This window comes from Moschus berezovskii, chromosome 22 (genome assembly GCF_049115385.1).
Source record: "Moschus berezovskii isolate FMDL1 chromosome 22, NW_MosBer_1.0, whole genome shotgun sequence".
Taxonomy (NCBI): Eukaryota; Metazoa; Chordata; class Mammalia; order Artiodactyla; family Moschidae; genus Moschus; species Moschus berezovskii.
This window is the reverse complement of record NC_142481.1, coordinates 50,461,592-50,480,671: the sequence shown is the minus strand read 5'-3', so window position 1 is coordinate 50,480,671 and position 19,080 is coordinate 50,461,592. Positions and strand designations below refer to the sequence as shown.

The window sequence follows — 19,080 nt, the reverse complement described above, 5'->3', positions numbered from 1 at the left end:
CTTGGAGCCTGTAACGACCCTGGGAACCCCTGAGCTCGCCGGCTACTCAGGGGAACCCCGCTGCAGCAGCGGCCAGAGACGCGCCCGGCGCAGTGGACTTGCACAATTCAACTACAAGTCCCAGCATTCCACGCGCTGGCACAGGTCAGGGGGATGGGACCACAAGTACCAGCAGGCTTCGCGCAGACGCAGGAACCACGAGTCCCAGAATGCACTGCTCGAGGCTTGCGCAGGGCCTTCCGGGACATGTAGTCGTCTATGGCGCTAATTCCTATTCATTGGACCTCAAAGAAAATGCAAATTCCTCGAACGGTCCGCCAACGCGACTTTTCAGGGGCTAGTGAGAAGCTTGAACGCGTGACAGAGAAGTAAGAAGTTTGGGGGCCAATCTGTGGCGCGGATGCAGGACCCGTGCGCATGCCCAGCGGTCGTCGGCGACAGCCCAGCACGCGCGGGAAACTCCGAGCGGCAGGCCCCGCCCCCGCCCCCGGCTCTCCTCCCGGTGAGCCTGCGCAGATGGTGCGGGGCGGAGGGCCGCGGGGAGGGACTCGCGGCGCCTGCGCAGAGCGGCGGCTTCTCTCGCGAGGACGGACGCCATTATCGCATCTCCCCGACAAACACCACGAGAATTCCGCAGCCCACACGGTAATTGCAGCTCCCGCAGCCGGTCGCGTCTCCACCTCCCCCTTCCCGCGGGGCGAGAGCGAGAGCGAGATCTCCCCTCCTCCCTCCTCCCTGCGCCCTCCTCCGGCCGCGGCGCCCGCGCCGCCGCCCCCGCCCCCCTGACACGGCGACCGGCCCCAACGGCCCGCCGTCCTGTGCGCCCCCGCCTCAGCCCTGTCAAGCCGCCTGCCCGCCGCGCCTCAGCGCACCCGCACCCGGCCCCGGCCGCCCATCCCCTGGCCCGCCGCCCCCGCCGTCGCGGTGCGCGCGGTCAGTCGCGGAGCGGGCCTCTCTTCCGGGACCAGGCCCGCACGAGCAGCGTCCGGCCGCGGGCGGGCGGGGTGGGGTCGTGCTGCTGCTGCGGTGTAGCCGCCCTGGACCGTGAGGCCACGGGCGGGCAGGCGGCTAGGCGGCGCCCCCCCCGGGGAGACCGGAGGCCTCGGACGCGGGGACAGCGGCTGCGGGCGGAAATGCGGGAGGCGGCGGTTCGCGCTGGGCGGGCGGTGGGCCCGGGTTGGGGGCGGCCCTGGGGACCCCTGCCCGGTGCTCGGAATTTCCGAGCCGCCGTTACCGTTAATTCCGTGTGTTTAAAGCTCCTTTGCCCCCCTTTTTCTGGCCATTGAAATAAGCGTGTGCTCCTGGGACGTTGGGTCCTGTCAGGACGGCTCCAATTTTGAGAAAGCGGATGCCGTGTGTCCCGCCAGCGTTTCCAGCGCTTCTCATCGCGGCGGTCGGGTCAGGTGGACAGGGAGGTGGCTGCGGCCCACGGAGGGAAGGGGCTTCCCTGGGACACACGACCAGGTGTGAACGCGATCTGTCCCAAGTCCATGTTCTGAAAAAATTGCACACGTTTGATACTTTAATAAAGTAATGCCACAAAGTGTCAATGGCAAACTATAAAACAACGGCCCCAACCCCACCTCCCAGTTCCACTCCTCCAAGAGTTTTTTTTGCTGTTTCCTAAGCAAGTTCTTCGTAGCTGTAAATAATAAACTGGCACTTTACTGGTTTTATACATTCCTGACTTGCTGTTAACAGATAGAATGACTTAATTTTTCGTATCGTATCTCACCTCCTCTATCCCCAGAATTCACTATGTTCAGTTAGTTCAGATTGTTTATAACTAAGCAGATACTACTTCAAAGCCAGATAGTCTGTATTACCCTGTTAAACGGGTGTTTGCTTTTTTTCTGTTGTTTGTGGTGGCCTTTCTTTTTCTTTGCACTTTCTGTTCCTGTTCACTCTTTACCTTTTATTATTATTATTGTTTTTTTTTACTGTTCCCTGAGGCATGTAGGATCTTAGTTCTCTGGGGATTGAACCTGTACCCGCTGCAATGGAAGCGTGGAGTCTCAACCACTGGACTGCTAGGGAAGTCCCACTTTACCTTGTTTTAGATTCTGAAGGATGGCACTGAGTCTCTCTTACCGTCGCCATCCCCAACCTTGTGGTGTCCTTTTTCTAATCTGGATTGTTTACTCCTTAGACCAGCACCGATATCATCCTGACATTTTCTTTTACTATACCACTGAGTTTGTTCAGGTCTCATGTTTTAATCTTGACTTCCTTTATTAGAGTGAGAACCTACTGCCAAGTAGCCTTATTCCTTTTAGATAACTGTTCAGGATTCTCTTTGGTTTTAGACATTTCTGGAATTCCCCAAAAATGTAGAGTCCTACTCTGAATGCTTTCTGACTCTGGGGACTTGTCCTTCAGCTCTGGAATTTGAAAGTCTCTTGTGTCGTGTGAGAATGTCTTCTGCTCTGCTTTTGGTGGTGGTTTAGGTGCTAAGTTGTGTCCGACTCTTGTGACCCCATGAACTGTAGCCTGCCAGGCTCCTCTGTCCATGGGACTCTCCAGGCAAGAATACTGGAGTAGGTTGCTATTTCCTTCTCCAGCTCTGCTTTTACTCTTCTGTTTTAGGAGTTTCTGTTAGTTTGATGATGGACATCTTGGATTAACCCTCTAAATCTTCTGTCGTTATCCTCTTCCTGTGCCATCTTATTCTTGTTTTTGGGATAGAAACATTTATCGTCCAATCCGACTTTAAAGTTTTTTATTTCCACAGTCAAAGTTTAATTTCTAAGGATTTATAATGTTCCCTTTTCATAATAATGTATTGTTTGATGAATGGATTATCTCCTTGACTTTGAGGTTACTAATAAGGATTTTTTTAGTTCTCTGATTTCTTGTGTCCTGTTGGACACGACTGAGCAACTGAAATGATTGTGTCACTGTTGTTTTCCTCTGTTTAAAAAGGCTGGCTTTTTGCTTTGTGTGGCAAGTACTCGTCAAATACTGGTAATTATTGTTGTCTAAGGCCAGAGGAAGCAGGCAGAGAACTTGTGAGTTTGGGGGGCTGATTATTTTGGTCGCAGCCACATGGCAGCTTGTGGAATTTTTGCTTTTCAACCAGGGATTGAACCTGGGCCCACAGCAGTGAAAGCATGGTGTCCTGACCTCTGGACCACCAGGGAATTCCCCTGTGGGACTACTTTTGAAAATGTGGAGGTTTCCCATTGGGTTTTGGGGAACTTTTTGTTGTGCTGGGACCTCAAATGCCAGAAGGCAGATTTTCTCTGGGGCTCTCAGCTTAAGGAAGATGCCTTTGATTGGGGGCTGTTCCACTTGGTCTAGGGAGGGCCCTTGTACAGCTCTTCATAAGGGACCTGACTTCCATGTGCAGGCACAACCCTTGCCCTCTCCTGGTTTGGAGTCCTAGCCTTTATAAGCTTCGAGGCCTCCTTTGTTGTATCCACTCCCGTGTGCTCCGATTACTGTTTCCTCTTCCCCCATTAATCCTCCTGGTCTGCCAGAAATTTGCAGAATCTCTTGCACATCTTATATTCTTTCTTGTAGATTTATTATATGATACTAAAAGTCATTTTAATGGGATGAGCAGAGTTCACCTCTGAGGCCAGTCGCTCTGTGTGAGTAGGTATTCCAGCCTCGCTTCTCATCACTCTGCTCTCCTGCCTCCCATTGACTGTAGTAACGAATGCCTAGTGGCAGAGGGATGACTGGCCAAATCTTGGTCCCCATGGCCTCCTCCGCATTGCATTTGTGGGTGGATGGTGTGTGTTCCCACTGGATTTTCTCCTGGCTCCAGAGCCGTGGAGGGGTGCCAGGCTTAGGTGGGGAATGCCAACCATAGATGATGTTAGAGCAAAGATTGTGGGTTTAGCCTCTGCAGGGGGCTTGCCTTATATCACTGGGCCAGAGTTTAAGGATTGCCTCTAGGCAAGTGGTGATTACTGTGCTTGAAGTGTAACCTTGATGCATTTTAGTTGATTATCCTTCGAAAGCTGTGAATAGTGAAATACACCAGTTATGTTTGCCGGGGCCTTGCTAGTGGAGGCATTGCCATCGCTGGACATTTGTGAGAAACATGGACCCTCAAGCCCTGTCCAGATGTATGGAATCAATCTGCAGCTTTATAAACTTATCCTTTTGAAGGAACTTTAGATTTACAGAAAAGTCACAATAGTTCGGGAGCTTCCCTGTGCCGTTTACCCACTTCCCTTAACATTGACACCTTAGATTATCAGATATCGTCATGAAAATCAGAAACTTAACATTGTCACAGTATTGTTAGCTGAAATGTGGACCCTGCTGAACTTCATCAGTTCTCTACTAATGTCCTTTTTCTGTTTCAGGATCTAATCCAGGACCTCACTCTGCATTTAGTTGTCATATCTCCTTTAGTCTCTTCCAATGTGGGATGTTTACACATCTCTCCCAAAATGTTTATAAATTACAAAGGAAGAATTATACTCTCAGAGTGGAAAAACCTGGCATCTCCAGTAATAAGACATAATGATATCATGTTCCCTGATGATATGCATTGAGATAGAAACGTATACATGAAGTCTAATCATGAGAAAACCCAAATTGAGGTATATGCACCAGAATCTTGACTAGTGTGCCTCAGAAACGTTCCAGGTGTGGAAAGATAGCGAAAGAGTCAGAATTTGCAGGTTAAAAGATTGTCAGGTATGGTACATGCACTTGCTGAAGAAATACTTCTGTGCTAAATGGTCCATAAGGAGCTAAGAGAGAAAACCCCCCCAGCCTTGTTTGGTGGGTGCTAAATGGGTCTGCCTGGCGCAGGCTCTAGGTGAGTCTGTGTAAGCAGCTCATTGATAACACCCTTATAGCTTACTAGCCTTAGTTTTTCCTTACCATCTCATCTACACTATAAATTCTGAAGACTTTAGCTGTACAGTTGAATTCATGATATCATAATGCCAGACTTTTAAATGTCCTTATGACTTTACCACTTTTAACTTTTTAAATCTGGAAAAAATAAGCATTTTCTCATTTTGAAGAAAGGAGTTCTGCAGGTAATGTGTATTAAGGTTCTTATTGAGAATGTCTTGGAAAAATGTGTAAAAAGCCCTCCCTTTCCAAGAGAAGGATAAAGATCATTATTGTGTCCTCTGACTTCACATACTTGATGGTCAGAAAAACAAAAGCACATAGTGAATTGTTCACTGGAGGTGCCCTGAACTATTCTGAAATGTTTATTGGAATTCGAAGGAATTTGACAGCAGCTTTTGGGTCCTGTGGTTGCAAGTTGCTCTTAAAAAGTGACACGTGCTTCTTATTCGGGAATAGAACCTGGAGCTCACTTATTGCTCAGAAGAATAGACTCCTAGCATCAACCCTCCTTTCGGAGTACTTTTAAGAATTCTCAGCCCTTTGGTTTCTCACTTTTGTGTAGTTTGTGAAACCAGTTTAAAGTGAGAGCTTTAGCTAATCATCTTATCTTATGCCATCTGCCTTGCCGTCGGCTCTGTCTGTGCCCGGCCTACCTCCTGGGAAGACGGGGCTGTCTTCAGATCTAGAGGGCATATTCTTGACCCCGTCTCATCCCCCACCCTCCCGCCCCAGCCAGGCATCCCTTCACCGTAATAGTACGTCTTCCCGGGTATGTCTAAGAGGAGGCTGAGCTTGGGATGACTACCCAGAGCCTGCCCCTGCTTGAAACCTGTGGATGCTTTTGAATTAAACCGTGATGGAAACCTTAACTTCCCAAACAGATAGCACATCTGAAGCATTGTGGAAGTCACCTGAATGATTCCATTTTTTAATTAAATTCTTTGTGTTTTCCACATCTACCCATTGTCAAGGACCAGCCAGTTTGATTTTATGTTTTGGTCCACCTGCCTTCATGGTGGGGTGAACAGTAAGATGGCCTTGTCTTTATAGTGACCCTCATACTGGGGTGGAGGGATGGTGATGGTGCTGACCACTGCCCAGACAGGTGACCCATAAGGTTGGATTGCTGACAATACATAGATGGTGGAAGAATGAACTCCAGCAAAAGCCAGAGGAGGTGAAGAGATGAGGACAGGTAGAGAGGTGAGAGGAGTGTCTGTGGAAGGTGACTACACTTTCCTTCCGCTGAGTCCTTCTGTGTTAGCGTTTAGTTGAGTGCGGGGAATGCTCTGAGTGAGTGAGTGGGCAGGAAGAGCCCAGGTGGGAGGGGTGGGTGGGGGTGGAGTGGCGTCAAGAAGCTGGGGACTGGGCTGAATGGCTTGGGGCAGAGCCCTGTACCGACAAACCTTTTGTAATAAAGATTTACATCGTGTGCTGCAAAGAATGTTGCTTCTGGTCTCTAGTGATTTTTCCTTTCTCTTCACAATGGAAAGTCATCAAATAACTTGAAGCAGAATTACACCTTTCTAAAGTAGCAATGGGTTTGGATAAACTGGCAGGGAAAACTTGGTGCTGGTATTTCCTTGTTCGTGTGAACTGTGTGTCCCTTGAGTGTGGCAAGAGCCCCGGGCACCTTGATCTTCCTGGATGGAGTGGGGACAACTCAGGCTGGGTGCCAGCTGCCACCACCAAATACACCCTGTAGTCACGTTGGCAGGTGGACTGCAGGACAGGACTGCCTGCTGCTACACTGTCCTCCTGGAAACGCTCATGGCTGGAGCCAGGGTGGACCTCACGATCAGGTGCTGTGTCAAGCTGCCTTTTCTGCTGGGATCTTCTGCAAACACAACACGTAATTCACGATCTCTCCAACCACCCCCTTCTCCCCGCCCCAATTTTGACTGGATCTGTCCCAGAAGGCTAAGCGTTCTGTTCGCCAGCGAAGAGGCGCAAACACAGTTTGTAGTTACATGGCCTTCTGGTTTTGAAACACTTGATGGATTTCTTTAAGGTTTGCAGGATTCAACTAACAACACATTTTTTGTGAAAAAAAGGCTTCAATACTTTTTACATTATTTTAAATTTGTGTAATTTAAGTTTATAATTCAGCTGTGTATAAAATGCAGTCCTACTATGTTAGGAGAGAGGAGGCTGAAGGGGTGCAGGAGGATGAAGGAAAGGGTGCTGCCTGGGCTCTCTCCATGCCAAGTGGCAGTGAAACACTCCACTCCCCTGGCTTCACTGGTCCTCACTGCTTCTCCTGGGATCATTCAAGAGCCCAGGAAGCCTGCTTTGCCTCTTTGGGATTTCTGTAGATGTGCTGTAACCTGAAGCAGAAATTGCTCCTTCCAGCCAATAGGAGGTGAAGCAGGCAGAGCCAGCTCAGGCTGGAGCACCCTCAGGAGGCCACCATCATTTTTCTGCTTCTCAGTAAAAGTTCCTGTTTCTTTATCCCCTATCTCAGTCTCCACGCAGTTTCGAGAGTCTAGAGGTGCCACTGCTGACGTTAAACACTCTGCTCCAGAGATGTCGACAGACTTTTTGTAAGGGACTGGAAGAGTAAACAGTTCTGGCTTCGGGGTCTGTCCCATCTACTCAGCTCTGCCTTTGCAGAAGCCAAAGTAGACGTGGCTGTTTTCCAATAAAACTTGTCTACAAAAACTAACTCCTGGTGGGGCCTGCCTCTCAGAATGTGGTCTGTGACTCCAGACACCGTGCTAATGCAAGTGGAAGACGTCCAGGCGGGGAGTCAGCAACACTGAGCTGATGGTGGGGGGTGCTCCCAGTGGGTCCCTCTGCACAGGCCACTCCTCCAGCAGCTGTGCCCATCACCACTGACTTGGAGGGTCTGGAGGTTTTATTTTGGAAAAATCTACACTGAGAGAAAAGTCAGAGGCAGCCCTGCTGAAGTATAATTGGTGTCAGATGAGAATGCATCTTTCTGTCCTTAGCACTGTTCTTTGGAACAAAAGCCTTAGCAACTCTTCATAGGAACTGGGTTCGGATTTTTTTCAGGCTTGAAAGTTGTAAGAATAGTACAAGTGATTATGGTGTAGTCTTCCCTTAAGGTCTCAGATGCTAATATTGTATATTTGCCCTATCCTTTCTCCTCTGCAACTCTTCTGTGTTTGTGTGTGAGTGTTTTTCTTTTTTCCCAAAACAGTTTAAGCTATAATGTCCCGTTAACCTTAACATTTAAGTGGCTGTTTCCTGCAAACAAGGACATTCTCTTATATAACCACAGCACAGTGTTCAAGGCTAACAGAGTCTTATCAAGAGAATGTGCTGGTCATAGCTAACACCCTTTTCCAAAAACCCAAGAGCGAATACACATAGACATCACCAGATGGTCAGTACTGAAATCAGATTGATTTTGTTCTTTGGAACCAGAGATGGAGAAGCTCTATATGGTCAGTAAAAACAAGACTTGGAGCTGACTGTGGCTCAGATCATGAGCTCCTTATTGCAAAATTCAGGCTTAAATTGAAGTAGGGAAAACCACTAGGCCAGTATGACCTGACTCAAATGCCTGCTAAGAGTCGGACATGACTGAACGACTTCACTTTCACTTTCATGCACTGGAGAAGGAAATGGCAACCCACTCCAGTGTTCTTGCCTGGAGAATCCCAGGGACGGGGGAGCCTGGTGGGCTGCTGTCTCTGGGGTTGCACAGAGTCGGACACGACTGAAGCGACTTAGCAGCAGCAGCAGGTATGACCTAACTCAGATACAGTGGAAGTGACGAATAGATTCAAGGAATTAGATCTGATAGAGTGCCTGAAGAACCATGGACAGAAGTATGTAACATTGTACAGGAAGCAGATACGAAAACCATCCCAAAGAAAAGTGCAACAAGGCAAAATGGTTGTCTGAGGAAGCCTTACAAATAGCTGAGAAAAGAAGAGAAGCGAAAGGCAAGGGAGAAAGGGAAAGATATAGCCATCTGAATGCAGAGTTCCAGAGAATAGCAAGAAGAGATAAGAAGTCCTTAAATGAACAATGCAAAGAAATACAGGAAAAACAGTAGGATGGAAAAGACTGGAGATCTCTTCAAGAAAATTAGAGATACCAAGGGAACATTTCATGCAAGGATGGGCACAGTAAAGGACAGAAATGGCAAGGATCTAACAGAAGCAGAAGAGATTAAGAAGAGGGGGTGATAATACACAAGAACTGTACAAAAAATGTCTTAATGACCCGGATAACCACAACGGAGGTTATACATCCTGGAGTGTTAAGTCAAGTGAGCCTTAGGAAGCATCACTACGAACAAAGCTATTGGAGGTGATGAAATTCCAGCTGAACTATTTCAAATCCTAGAAGATGATGCTGTTAAAATGCTGTGCTCAATATGTCAGCAAATTTGGGAGACTCATCAGTGGCCGCAGGACTGGAAAAGGTCAGTTTTCATTCCAATCCCAAAGAAGAGCAATGCCAAAAGAATGCTCAAACTACTCTGCATTTGCACTTATTTCACATGCTAGCAAGGTAATGCTCAAAATTCTTCAACACTACGTGAACTGAGACATTCCAGATATACAGGCTGGGTTTATAAAAGGCAGGGGAGACAGATCAAATCGCCAACATTTCTCATAGAGAAAGCAAGGGAATTCCAGAAAAACATCTCCTTCTGTTTCATTGACTACATTAAAGCTTTAGACTGTGTAGATCACAACAAACTGGAGAATTCTTAAAGAGACAGGAGCACCAGAGCACCTTACCTGTCTCCTGAGAAACCTGTATGCAGGTCAAGAAGCAGTAGTTAGAACCAGACATGAAACAAAAGACTGGTTCAAAATTGGGAAAGGAGTGCATCAAGGCTGTATATTGTCACCCTTCTTATGGAACGTATATGCAGAGTACATCATGTGAAATGCTGGGCTGGATGAATCAACAAGCTGGAATCAAGATTGCAGGAGAAATATCAATAACTTCAGATATGCAGATGATACCACTGTAATGGCAGAAAGTGAACTAAAGAGCCTCTTGATGAGGCTGAAAGAGGAGAGTGAAATGCTGGCTGAAAACTCAGCATTCAAAATACTAAGATCATGGCATCCGATCCCATCACTTCATGGCAAATAGAAGGGGAAAGAGTGGAAACAGTGACAGATTTTGTTTTCTTGGGCTCCAAAGTCATTGTGGATGGTGACTGCAGCCACAAAATTAAAAGACGCTCCTTGGAAGAAAAACTGTGATAAACCTAGACAGCGTATTAAAAAAAACTAAAACATCACTTGGCCAACAAAGGTCTGTTTAGTCATAGCTATGGTTTTTCCATAGTCAAAGCTATGGTTTTTCCAGTAGTCATGTACAGTGAGAGTTGGACCATAAAGAAGGCTGAGTGCCAAAGAATTGATGCTTTGAGTTGTGGTGCTGGAGAAGACTCTTGAGAGTTTCTTGGAGTGCGTGGAGATCAAGCCGGTCAGCCCTGAAGGAAATCAACTCTGAATATTCTGTGGAAAGACTGATGCTGAAGTGTTGGGCGCGACTTAGTGACTGAACAACAACAGCAGTTTTCAAAACTAGGAATCTCATCGATGCAGCTGTGTTATCTAAGCAGCAGATCCAGCTCAGATTTTGCTTTTCACTGATTATCCCAGTAATGTCCACTCCTTTTTCTGTTGGCTGCACAGTGTGGCCCGTGGGATCTTAGTTCCCCAAGTGAAGGTAGAATCTGTGCCCCTTGCTCTGTGAGTGCACAGCCTTAACACTGGACCACCAGGGATGTCCCATTATGTCCTTTTTTTTTTAAGCAAAAGAGAAAGGGGCTCCTTTAATAACTTTGGATATATTTTCCCCAAGAATATTTGCCCTGGCTGATATGATCACAAGTTAGGCACCATACTCCTTACAAACTGCAAATTTAATAACATCAAAAGTTTGCATTTTTATTGTTGACAAATCACCTTGCATCATTTCCATCTGCCATTCTGTTTGAGAGAGGGAGGGGAGACTGTGAGTAGAGGTAGGAGGCAGAATACCAGGCTGTTTCTAAGGTCTCCACAGACCACTGGTTGCACATGCAGATGTGGTGGGATTGTGAAGTGCTAGAGTTGTGGACCCAGAAAAGAACATTACCTTACTTGGTGGCATTTGCTAGGTTTATGAGAAGTTCTCTGAGGTCACTCTCTAGTATATATAATCCTGTTGACTCGGGTAAAGGTTATTTTGGGGGGCTTCTTCTGTTCGGTGGTGGACCCTTTTATTTATCAAAGTGAAGTTGACCCTTAAACAATGTAGGGTTGGGGAGCCAGCCTCCAGGTAGTGGAAAATCGGAGTGTAACTTTCAGTCGGCTGTCCACATCCATGCCTCTGCATCCTCGGATTCAACCAGCTGCAGCTCCTCAGTACCATAGGGTTTGCTGTTGAAAAAAGTCATGAGGTTAAGGTACTTAAGCCTACAGATCCAGTATATTGTTACAGTCCTGCATCTTTGGCTGATGTCATATTTTATGTTATCAGAGTAATACTTCACAGTGTAAGCTGTTTAGTAGCTACCAGGGAAGAAAAAATTTTAGGCATTTGTGTATGTAGAAGCCAAAGCCTTTATTACAAGATATGTGTAGACCTCTGCAGTGTATTTACATTGATTGTTGGCAGTTAGTGAATCAAGTAAGAGTTGCTTTTAATTACTTTTATGGTTTCTATTTTACAGCAGACATTATCTGAAATTCACTTTAACATGTGTGTGGTTCTTAGGCTTTCTTTTTAGAGCTGTAATTCCTGAAGGCAGTAGTTGACAGAGTGTGGGCCCCAGAACCCTGCGGATGTCCTGGAGACCTTCCCAGCAGTGAGAGTAGTTTTCATAATGATTGTCAAGAGGTCATTTGCCTTTTTTTGCTGACGTTTAGACTGAGACCCCGAGCTGTAGGGATTCTTCAGTTCACACTGCTGTGCAATTCGGAAAAGCCATTCTCATCTAAGAATATCCTTGATGAAGCAATGAAAATCATTCACTTTGTTAAGTCTCAGCCACAGCCCCTTTCTGTACTCTGTAATAAAACAGGATGTGTGTGGAGAGTGCTTCTGCGTTTTGGAGTTGGAAAGTTGCTTGGAGGACAGGCCCTTCTGCAGTTACTGGGTTGTTAGCTGAACCGGCCGCTCTTTTTCATGGACCACCAGAACAGACTAGTTGACATGTTAACAGTATTTCTTACTAAATAACCAGTTAGCCTGTGACTGCAGGGAAAGCAGCTAACCCTACTGTCAGTGGTAACATTTGCGCTTCCAAGTGGAACTGGAATTTCAGAAAGCTTTGTCTGCTACTGTGAGCCTACAGCTTCCTAATATGTCAAGGCGTTTCTGATGAGATCAGTGCTGATACTAAGGAATGTGATGCTTTAGATAATCTGTAATAAATGGCATTTGGAAGATCTGCCTAACTCACTGAGCCAGTATTTTCCAGATGACCAAATCAGACCTGGGTCAGTGTCCATCTCAAGTGCAAGACAGATCAGTGGATTTTAAAGTAATAACGTAAAGAAAAGTTCATCAGTAAGGTTTTAGATTCCTCACCACAGCTTGCCTTCAGGGAGAAATAAAGCCCTTGATGAGTGTGTTGGGGTTGATTACAGAGCGTTTCTGCAACTACCTGAACACGCTGCTCAGGTGCGCCACCCCCTCCCAGCTGCACCTCTGGTGAGGCCGGCTCTTTCTCTGCAGCAACAGATAGGAGAACCTAGTTGTTTTCCAGTAAGTCTGACATTGAAGAAATCTGTGGAAATGTAGAACTGGGTCTCTCTTCTTGCTAAGGTTTTGCTTTTATTATTTTAGGAACTCTAGTAATTTTTGGTAAAAAAAAAAATTTTTTTTTTGTGTTAATATATATTGTATTGATTTTTGTAGTTTTTAGATGAATAAAGTGTTCACACATTTTCTGTTCTAATCTCTGAGATGGGGATGTTGTTAAACACACGTCCATGAGCACGAGCTCGCCAACTTTCAGAAGGGGAGGGACTGCTGAGACCGTTGCATCTTGATTGAGGACAGCGGTGCTGTGGGAGCAGCTTAAATTTGGCCACTTCCCTTTCTTGCATTAGTGGTTTGTATTTGAGGCGATTTATCCATTTTGGAAAGTGTGACTAGAAGTGGCCAGTTTAATCAAATATGATAATTGTAGGGGGAAGGAACTGCTGTCTGCAGCTAGTTTGACCTTTTCCTAATTTCAAACTTAAACATCTCTAGAGGGCCTGTTTTGAAGAAGAACTAGTGTGGTCTGAATGTTCCTTTGAATCAGTGCTTCTTCCCGATGATACATTTTCTCTTTCTTCCCTATTTCTCCTTTGCGTCTTCCCCTTGCCAAAGCTGAGTCTTCTTCACATGTTTCGGTTTAATAAGAGTTGATTTCTTTGCTTGCTGCATTCTGGTTTTTAATTAATTTTTATTACTACATCTGTGTTCAGACAGGTCTGACTGAGTGGAATGGTCTTTATTCTCTTGAAGGGGCCCTGAGCTTGAGGTTTTTAACTGGGCACCACTGGGCCACTTCCTGGAGGAGATGGAGGTTGCTGCTCTGGTCTTCATGGCGTGTGGACTTGGTCTTGCTGCTCAGGTGGGCAGAGCAGAGCTGGCGCCAAGGTGGGGCAGTGGCTGGGGGACCGGGACCTGGGGGTGGGCTTGCTGTGGAGCCTGGGGCTGGCGGATCCCATGACTCCTCTCCGAGACTTGTCTTTGGGGTCTTCTGTCTCTTATACTCATCAGGGACACTCTTGCCCCTCTGAGGACTGTTGTCCGAGTATTTGGCATCTGTAAAGGGAGGTCAGACTGGCATGGCAACTCCAGGGCCCCACCAAGGGTACCCCCACTTCCACCTGTGACTTCAGGTCATGCGGGCCGCGTCTCTTCACATGGTCACTCTGCAGGGAGCTGATGGCTGGGAAACGATTCTGGTGGAGCAGGGCCAGGTCACCATCCTGGTGTCACAGCAGCTGCCTTGCGTGCCTCTCTGGACGTAGCCTCCTACAGACAGGGTCCACAGGTGCTTCTTCAGGGGCCAGTGGGAGAAACAGCTCTGCATGGTGTCTGCCCTAAAAACCCCAGGTGTTGTGACATCCCTATTGGGATGACTGTGTGACGTAGTTCTCGTGGTGACTGAGGAACCCAGGGTGGATGCAGCGGGCTCTGCCTGGCTGCTTTTTCTTGATGCCTTTTTGTCACGTGACAAGTGCTGCTGGGCTGCAGGGTTTCCTTTTCTCACCTTTACTGCTGGCGCTCAGTCACGTGTTCAAATACAGTAGCTCTTCTTTTTCCCCCCTTTCAGTGGCCTCATGGTTTTATTTTATACAGGTGTCCAAAATATTTAAAAACTAGAAAAATCGAAACTAAACGTACCGTTCTGTGTTTCTGCTGATGAACAACTGCTCCTGTCTGTCACTGACAATCCGCAAGAAGCTTGTATTTCCACTGTGAAACCTAACATGTCATTTGCGTGCAATTCACAGTTACAAGCTAAACAGGTCTGTGACTTAGTTACACTACAGTCATTGAAATGAGAGCCTAATGCCGAGAACTCTGCAGGCCTTACTGCATGGTTTGTCAGCAGACATGCCGCCCTCCAGAGTTTCGTGCTGGATGGGCAGCAGGGTGTCTCCCCAGTGCTCCCCCCTAGCCCCACCACACTGATGTACATGGTGTGCCAGGCCCTATGCCGGGCAGTGAGTGGGATGGTGAGGGTTCCTGCCCAAGGGAGCTTGTCTTCCAGCAGGGGAGACAGATGCCAAACCAGACAGATATTTTGCCTGTGTCGCAGGTTAGATGGAAGGGCTTTGTGATGAAGCAGGAACAGGCAGCCGGGAGATGGGTGCTGCTGGTGGGCGTGACGGGTGGGGCGTGACTGGGCGGACGGGCAAGTGGACGGCAGAGGGTGAGGACTGGGCTGGTGTGTGCCCGCCCGGCTGGGGCGGCCTCCTCAGGTGGCAGAGTGAGGAGCCTCAAGTGGAGCCTGCGGGCACAGAGGGAGCCTAGCTAGTGCCAGGCGCCAGGCACGTACCTTGACTGAGCGGGAAACCTTTGCTGGGCTTTGAGCAGACAGGGCCGCTAAGATGGGCTTTCATGTGACCCATAGCCTCTAACAGGTATTGGTGGCGATTCTGGGTGAAGGCAGACCAGGGAGACCCAGGTAGGGCCAGCACATGGGTCCAGATACGCACTGATGAGGCCAGAGTGAGGTGGGAAGTTCTGCCTTCAGGTCCGATGAGAGGAGGAGAACCACACCTGGGTGGGCAGCCTGGAGGTGTGGACAGGGACCAATTCAGTTTGGCCTCTTCACATTGAGACTGGAGACCCAGAGGAGGGGGCCCAGAGGCCATTTGGCACAAGGATGTGAAGTTCCAGGACAGGTTGGAGGTGGAGCTGATTGTGTGCTGTCGGCAGGGAGATGGTGTTTCAGTGCCAATGAGAAGAGGCCCAGGGCCGAGCTGGAGGGAGAGAGAAAGCCTGACCCCCCAGCCTGGGAGAGGGAGCGCCCTCAGGGCAGGGGCAGGGGCACCAGAGGTCCTGGCTGTGGATGCACACGCATGCAGGCTGGGAGCAGGGTTTGAGGCAGGGTGGAAGAAAGCACCCGGTTTTTATCCAGATTTGATGTGGTTGGCTTCATCTGTGTGGTTACTGCTTTATTTTAGAGAAACTATTTCCAGTGTAATAAGCACAATAAATAGAGTGTGCTTGTAGGAGGCTCAGCGGCCAGAGGACGAAGGATGAAGGTCAGCTGGCGTTACCTGCCCTCTTCCCTTGTGGCTGCTTTGGTTCAGTGAGTGTCATTCTGGAGCATTTTGTGTGCATTCACACACACACACACACACACACACACACACACACGTGACTGTACACACCTGCAGTTTTCCTTTCATCCTTTTTTTCTGTTAGTGTTATGTTCTGGAGACCATTCCATCCACATGGATGGCTGTGGTGTTCACGTCACTTACTGTACAGTCCCTGGTGACTTAGCACTGGGCTGTTGACTTGGCTGGTGGGCACCCTGGAGGATGCTGTCTTCTCGTTGCCATTAGAGACGTTATTGAACATTTATCGCAGTCCAGCTGCTTTATGATATTAAGACTGGACTATCTCCAGGACTTCTGAGAAATGGCAAATTTAATTTGCCAAAATGGCAACTGCATGCATTGTTCTGTTCCAGTTTTCTTGGGCTTGTTGCCCTAGTTTTTTTTTTTTTTTTTTTCTTTTCAAACCATCACAGTTAGCAGAATTTTAAATGACTCTATCCTGGCAGCAGAATCATTTTGAGTAAACACCCTGGATCATGTGTGGTGTCCTCATTTGGACGAGGGTAGGGTTCAGGATTTTATGGTTAGCTCGGAGTGTTAAGCCACTCACAGAGCTCCCAGAAACCAGGGAAGGCTCAAGTCTGGCACCTGAACACTTTTCACTAGCTCTTTGTGAGACAGGTATTTAACGTGGGACTTGAGGCGCCAGGCCATCGTGAATGGGCTTCAGGGTGGATCACAGAGGTTAAGCCTGGCTGCATGCCACAGATTCCAGAATATGTTGTTTTTAGAGCAGGTGACTGGCAGTTTTCCTTCAGATCAAGGAAGTCCGGGAGGCAGGTGGTCAGGGAGGCAGCAGGGGAAGGGCACGTGGGAAGGGTCTGGGGGCTGCCCTTGCACCAGCTCACTCACGCTCCATTGGCCAGGGGGCTTCATGTGGCCGTGGTGCGCTGCAGGAGGGGCTGGGCTCTGGTGGCCACATGCCCTTTGAATTCACATTCTTACAGCACTGAGTGTAGTGGAGAGCAGGTACTGGTTGGCTACCAGCTGTCTCTGTGAGGTGACTGAGTTTCAGGAACTTGGCAGTGTCTCTGTGTGCTTTTTTCTTGAAAGAGAACCTGTAATTAAAAAAAAAAAAATTGATTCTGAAAGCAGTGTGTGACCCTAAAACACTTTAAACCCATTAGTTCAAAGACCGAGGTGAGAGGGTGTTATCTAATTGAGGACCACTGCCTGCTTGAAGGGGCTCAGTGTACCCCTGACCAAGCCAACAGCATGAGTGGCTTTGGTGTTCATGCTGACCACAGTTAATCTGTTCAGAGATCACCTTCAGGGGACACAGATCTAGGGAGACAGACCCCTGGTGGGCCCTCCAGTTCTCCCAGCTTGTTCCTTCGGAGGCCTGGGCCTGCTGGTGAGGCTGCACTGGCATGTACAAGGGGGTAGGAGGTGACGGTTTCCCTGTAACAGATGCCTCAATATTTAGTTGTCTGATCATTTTAAAAAGTACTTTTTGAGAAGGTGATACATGTACATGGTAAAAGCAAATATAATTTCCTTTTATCTTTATGCCCCAGAGATAGTCTGTGCACATCTAGCATATTTCTTAAAAAGAAAAAAGCAGATTGAATGCATCCTCCTACAAATGGTTGTCTGTCCCTAAGAAATTCTGGAGCTGCTGCCATTTAAGCTATACAGTTTGAATCAGAATTTATAGGGTTTAAGAACATGTGTGGAACCTATGAATTTAATTTTATGCCTGTTGGAACGTAGCCACTTAAAGGAGCTGTCAGTAGACTCCTGGTTGGAAGTGGATGACCTAAGACTCTTGATTTGGCTGCTTCTGCCTGGAGCGGGGGTGGACTTGCCTCAGGACTGTGAGCTTGTGTGTGCGTGTGCGTGTGTGGCTGGGGCAGTGGGTGGTACTGTCCTGGAGAGTTGGGCACTCAGTGTCCGCCCTAGGGAACGAGCAGTCTAGTTGGGGAGCATTTACTTACAGGTGATTAAAATACAAAGTGTACAAATATTACAGTGGCATTGGCTCCTGACCTCCAGGTACCCAGTGTGCAAGTACCTCGTTTAGACCCGTGTCAATGGGTTGAAACTGGAGTGGCCATGGCCTTGTTTCTCTTTTGGGAAAGGTGTGTCTGGGCCCAATCGGAGAGTTCCAGGGCAGGAAAAAAGGAACAGACTGTGTTGCACATGTGATTCTGTCTCAGGGGTGACTGGTGGGGGCCTAGCTCTGGCCTGGGCAGGGGGCTGGTGCCACGATCAGTCCTCCCAGGCGCCGGCCCTCTGCTCTGCCTGCCTGAGGGGAGGGCATGTGAGGAGTGGAAACGGGCAAGGGGACAGCCTTGATTTTTGGAGTGTGGTGTGTGCAGTGGAGCTGAGAGCTGATTGGGGCAGGTGAGGGACAGAATGTGTTCTGTGGGCAGAAAGGGGGCCTGGGGACATCTGGCTTGGGGGTGATGCATTGCGGCTGTCTTAGGAAGGTGACTTGGGGGTGTATGGGAATGGACTGGCAGGGTGGGGGCTCATCTAGTAACAAGGGACATTTTGATGGTTTGAGGCAAGAAGAGCCTCATGTGGACATGTCCACAGGCTCCTGGGGAACCTGTGGATATAGAGCATGGCCTCAGTTTCCATCATTTCAAGATCACGGTTGTTCATCTCCCTCTCGGCTTTCTTGCTCTTGTTTCTAGGTGGCAGGAACGCGGTCCTAAGCGTATCTGATTCCCGCTCATCCACCTGCCACTCTGCTCGCATCCTGGATGATGTCAGAACAGGACCTGGCCGACGTGGTGCAGATCGCCGTCGAGGAGCTGAGTCCTGGCCACCCAGGTACAGAGCTGGGGGTGGTCTGGGAAAAAAACCCAAAGGATCTTCCTCAAGCTTCCCTTCCTTCCCTTTAGTAAAGCAAGAGAAACATCAGGACATGCTCAGAGTGCGTGAGCCAGTCAGCCCCACGCCTGTCCTCGTGGTCCCTTGGCAACCCCCAGCCCACCCTGCGTCCCGGCCATCCAGCCCTGGCTGCCCCGGCCCCCCTCAAGCCCCCGTGGTCCCGTCCGTGCCTCTTCTGCAGCTGCAGATCATCTGCCGTGTGTGTGGACACCTTCGAGGTGTTGCTGCTTCCGCCTTCATCCGCTTCTTCCCTGGGAACGGCGTTCACGTGGTTTGCACTGTTTTTCTTCTGTGTACACCCTGCAGTAAAGGTCTTGCTGTGTATCATGGCAGATATTAATATTTTTGTAGGGTGAATTCCCAGAAGCAGAGCTGCTGTGTTTATTCAGAGTTTTGATAAGACATTGACAGGCGTCCCAGAAACACTACCCAGTTATTCTGAGAGATGACTTTTTCCTGCACTTTTGCCAGTGCTGGTAATCTTCCTTAGTGATGTTCAAGGCACTCAGCTACTTTGGAATCTTAACTAGATACTAGACACTTTATAAGAGGAAATATAGATTTCAAGAACTTTATGAAACACTTTGTCAGCACTTTTATTTTGTAAAAAAGATTTCTTAGTGTTCTCTTT

General features: G+C 48.2%; 1 protein-coding gene across 8 annotated transcripts in view; it reads left to right on the top strand.

The window, feature by feature from the left end:
- Positions 1-305: 305 nt before the first annotated feature.
- Positions 306-19,080, top strand: part of BANP (BTG3 associated nuclear protein) — a 69,820-nt gene continuing 51,045 nt past the window's right edge. For 2 of the 8 annotated variants that reach the window (XM_055412981.2, XM_055412980.2), the window contains exons 1-2: positions 324-645; positions 18,251-18,389. In XM_055412981.2, the coding sequence (XP_055268956.1) occupies positions 18,320-18,389 (70 nt within the window). In that variant the 5' untranslated portion in view covers positions 324-645; positions 18,251-18,319. Of the gene's footprint in view, positions 646-18,250; positions 18,390-19,080 lie in introns of all 8 variants that reach the window. The other 6 variants (XM_055412979.2, XM_055412978.2, XM_055412983.2 and 3 more) reach the window with 5 other exon arrangements.